Raw genomic sequence first — 3490 nt, forward strand, 5'->3', positions numbered from 1 at the left:
TACTTTTTTTTTCGGGAAATAGTCTCCGTCTTTGATTTTAACACTTACACTTTAACTTTGTACAGTGAGGATTTCACATGTTCACTGATGGTCTCCATGGTTTTCATCGGTAAATGCCGCACGAACAAAAAATGAAGGGATTTAGAGCATTTTTTTTCTTGGCGTTGATTAGTGGAGATGAAACAATAGGGATGCTTAATTACTAGAGATGGAATTGGGAATTAACACGTTTAATTTATTTTTTAATAATGTTAAATCAAAACTGCGTTATTTTGATAGGTTTCACATGTAAGTTATATGCGTAACAACCCTAATATTCACTTTCTCGCTATCTATAATCCAAGTAAACCCAAACCCAAACCCAAACTTAAACTTGATAACCCAAGTAAACACCTTATTGTTTGTGTTAATACTCAACTTCGTCCGTCTGATTGAACAACTTCCAATGAGAGCGAGTCATGACATGACAAAGATAATAAAATATGAACCCTAAAATATTAAAAGAAAAAAAGAACCCCAAAGTGGATGAATTTTTATTTATATGTACATCATCATATAGTGATGCAGCATATATCGCAATGGTTTCCCTAAAGAGGGTGCAACAACGGATAATCTTCACGCATTCTTTGCTTAGTAAGAATATCGCCCTCCTTTTGTGGGGTCCATAACACGTGGACTCCCTGCAAAAATTTAAAAACAAACACAACATATGATTTATTGGCTAGTAACACAAGAGCAAACAGGTCACTATAATACTGGCTGTGGCTAAATGAAGTGCTGATAGAGTAACGCGTCAATGGGACGGGCGGATTGCAGCCAATTTTTTATCCACTTTTATTAAATTTTATATATAAATAATATGCTAAATACGACTACGAAAGTTTTAGTTACTACAAAAATAATTCAACCTTTTTGAACAAGGTGATTTAGGAGGTGTTATTTCAACCTGTTTGGCAATTCCGACACGTTCAACTCATTAGAGATAAAACAGTTAGAGGTTGACCATAAAACAGAATCCAAATCAACTCGTTTTAAAGGTAAATCCGTCATAATGCCACCTCAAAATTCATGATTTATGGGTTAAAAAACAAGTGCATAGTGAGAGTACTCACCATAATTATGCCTGAAGGGATAGATGCCAGATTTTGCAAGGCTTCCTCCAATTGCGCACTGCTTTCCATGGGTGGCGGTTGAGGTACAATGTCAAGAGCCACAATGAGAATCACCTTCAATAAGAAATGTTTTCTAGTCAAGGTATGTTGTACAATTGAAATAGTATAATTTAACAAGGAATACAAATAGTAACCGGATATCAGTTTTGAAACTAACCACAATATACTCGTTAGGGAGCCCACTAGAACTATGGCTTGTTGCACTTTTGTTTCTGTGTTGTTAACATTGTCCACAGTCACCTCATCAAATTCACCACTTTCTTCAATTGTATGTTGATTAAACCGTTCCTCACATTCCACTACACTGCTCATCGCATCCACCTGCACGACATAATAAACCAAAATTCACGGATCCAAAAAATGTTATCAAACTTAAAATTAAAAATTTCCAGCGGAAACAAGATGTTGGAGGAAATAGTCTAGTGGCTTACTAAAGAATAACCAGAAATGGAATAATTAGAATGCCGAAGCAGAGATAGTATCGACTCTGCAACAAAAAACAAAATCAAAGAGTATTTATAACTATCAGTATTTGTATCACATCATAACTGATAAGTAATAACACCATTACCTTGTAATACAAAGTTCCAGCCCTTCGAGGTTGATGTATCAGCCACCTCAGCAATCCGATTGATATCCCTTTGCAGTGATCTACCCGTATTCAACGATCCAACCTTAAAAAGTACAAGGTTAGTAATTACCGGCATAAATCAAATTTTAAATTATAGATATATATAGATTATGGCATTATTTTAAAAATGTCAAAAAATTAAAATACCTGAATCATGACAACACTGTTTTGTGGAAGATCTTCTGAACCACCAGTACATCGTACAGCGATTACCAAAAGAAAAACTAAAGAAAGAAAGAAAATTAAGAAAAAGTCAAAACCACCATCACTTTGCTTGGCTTCATATGCCGCCTTCGCCTTCACCGGGGTCCTGCAGCTGGTCGCACGGCTAGAAGAAAACGTATTGTAACTATGGCTATGATGATGACTAGAAGGAAAAGCACTTCCACCCATCATCCCACCCGAAGCAGCGAATTGGTGATGATCATACAAGAATAATAATCCCAATAAAGAGCGAAGCGGGCGCAAATATGAGGGTTGTAGGCTGGAGTTGAACTTGCATTCTAACCGAAAAGGTGTGATCGCCATTAGAGATCGAATGTGATGGTGGTGGTAAATAGCTATATTATATTTTCTTGATTAATATATTAGGAACTAAGTATTCGACAAAGATATTTTCGAATATATTTGTGATTGTCTTATATTCATAGATAATATTGTTTCCTACAATATAGGTGGGGTGCAACATGTTGAATTCACTGGCGAAGTTTGGACTGAGACACTGGGAGGCGAGCTCAAAATGTAAACAAAATTTCACAAACAAGGAGGGCGGGCTCAAATTTTCGGCCAGAAAAAGCTAAACTTACACTACTTATAAAAATTTTCGACCGAAAACAGATAAATTTACACTAATGCGCAAAAAACAAGGGGGCCGGGGCCACCCCGAGCTTCAATGAAGCTTCGCCCTTGATGTTGATAAAGATCACCCATTCAATTAAGAAGACACGTTTATGGTAATTCCCATCTTCTTAACGATTTACATAAATTGCATACAACTTCCTAATATTATATTATCTAAGATATTATCATATTTCTTCTTTCTCACGGGCTGAACATAACAACCACGAGATGTTCGAGTTTGTTCATTTAACTTTAAACAAACACAAACACTTAATCAGACACATATTTCGTTCATTTATAAAATGAACATGTCCGTGTTTGTATTTGTTCTTTCAGTTAAAATCTATACGAACATATGTAAACGAAAACAAACAAACATAAAATGAACACCAAAAAACAAATATAAAATATATAAGGGTGATGTAATTTGTAAAATACAAATGGTATTTAATTATATTCTATTATAATGTGAACGAAGATAAACGGATATAAATGAACGAATATTAATGAATGAACATAAACGAATGTTCACAGACATAAATTAATGAACGAACGAAATATGTGTTCATGTTCGATCATTTAATTTAACGAACATAAACTTTTTGTTCATGTTCGTTTGTTCATTAAATGAACGAACATAAACAAACTTCCCGTTGTACAGTTCACAAACAATTCATAGAATTTTCGGTTCATTTCTGGCTTATTTACAAACTGCAACTAATGTTCAAAATATCTTATTAACGCTGGTAGACTGACAACGGTGAATCTAGAAGATTTTCTTGCAGGGCATAGAAAAAAAAACAATTAAAATGATTGTCGTATAATTTTTCTGAACATGTCGATTTGG

The 3490-nt window shown here is 34.6% G+C and overlaps 1 protein-coding gene across 1 annotated transcript; it reads right to left on the reverse strand.

The window, feature by feature from the left end:
• Positions 1 to 399: 399 nt before the first annotated feature.
• LOC143576208 (FLUCTUATING-LIGHT-ACCLIMATION protein 1, chloroplastic-like) lies at positions 400 to 1879 on the reverse strand. The gene is made up of 3 exons (XM_077060353.1): positions 1744 to 1879; positions 1604 to 1659; positions 400 to 1493 (listed from the first exon to the last, which is right to left on the reverse strand). Exons 1-3 carry the CDS (start codon positions 1877 to 1879, stop codon positions 1074 to 1076), a joined length of 612 nt encoding a protein of 203 aa, XP_076916468.1. The 3' UTR covers positions 400 to 1073.
• Positions 1880 to 3490: the final 1611 nt, after the last annotated feature.

The sequence above is a fragment of the Bidens hawaiensis genome, unplaced genomic scaffold, assembly GCF_021521415.1.
Source record: "Bidens hawaiensis isolate Kalapana, Puna unplaced genomic scaffold, B.hawaiensis_p1.1 tig00028025_1, whole genome shotgun sequence".
Lineage (NCBI taxonomy): Eukaryota > Viridiplantae > Streptophyta > Magnoliopsida > Asterales > Asteraceae > Bidens > Bidens hawaiensis.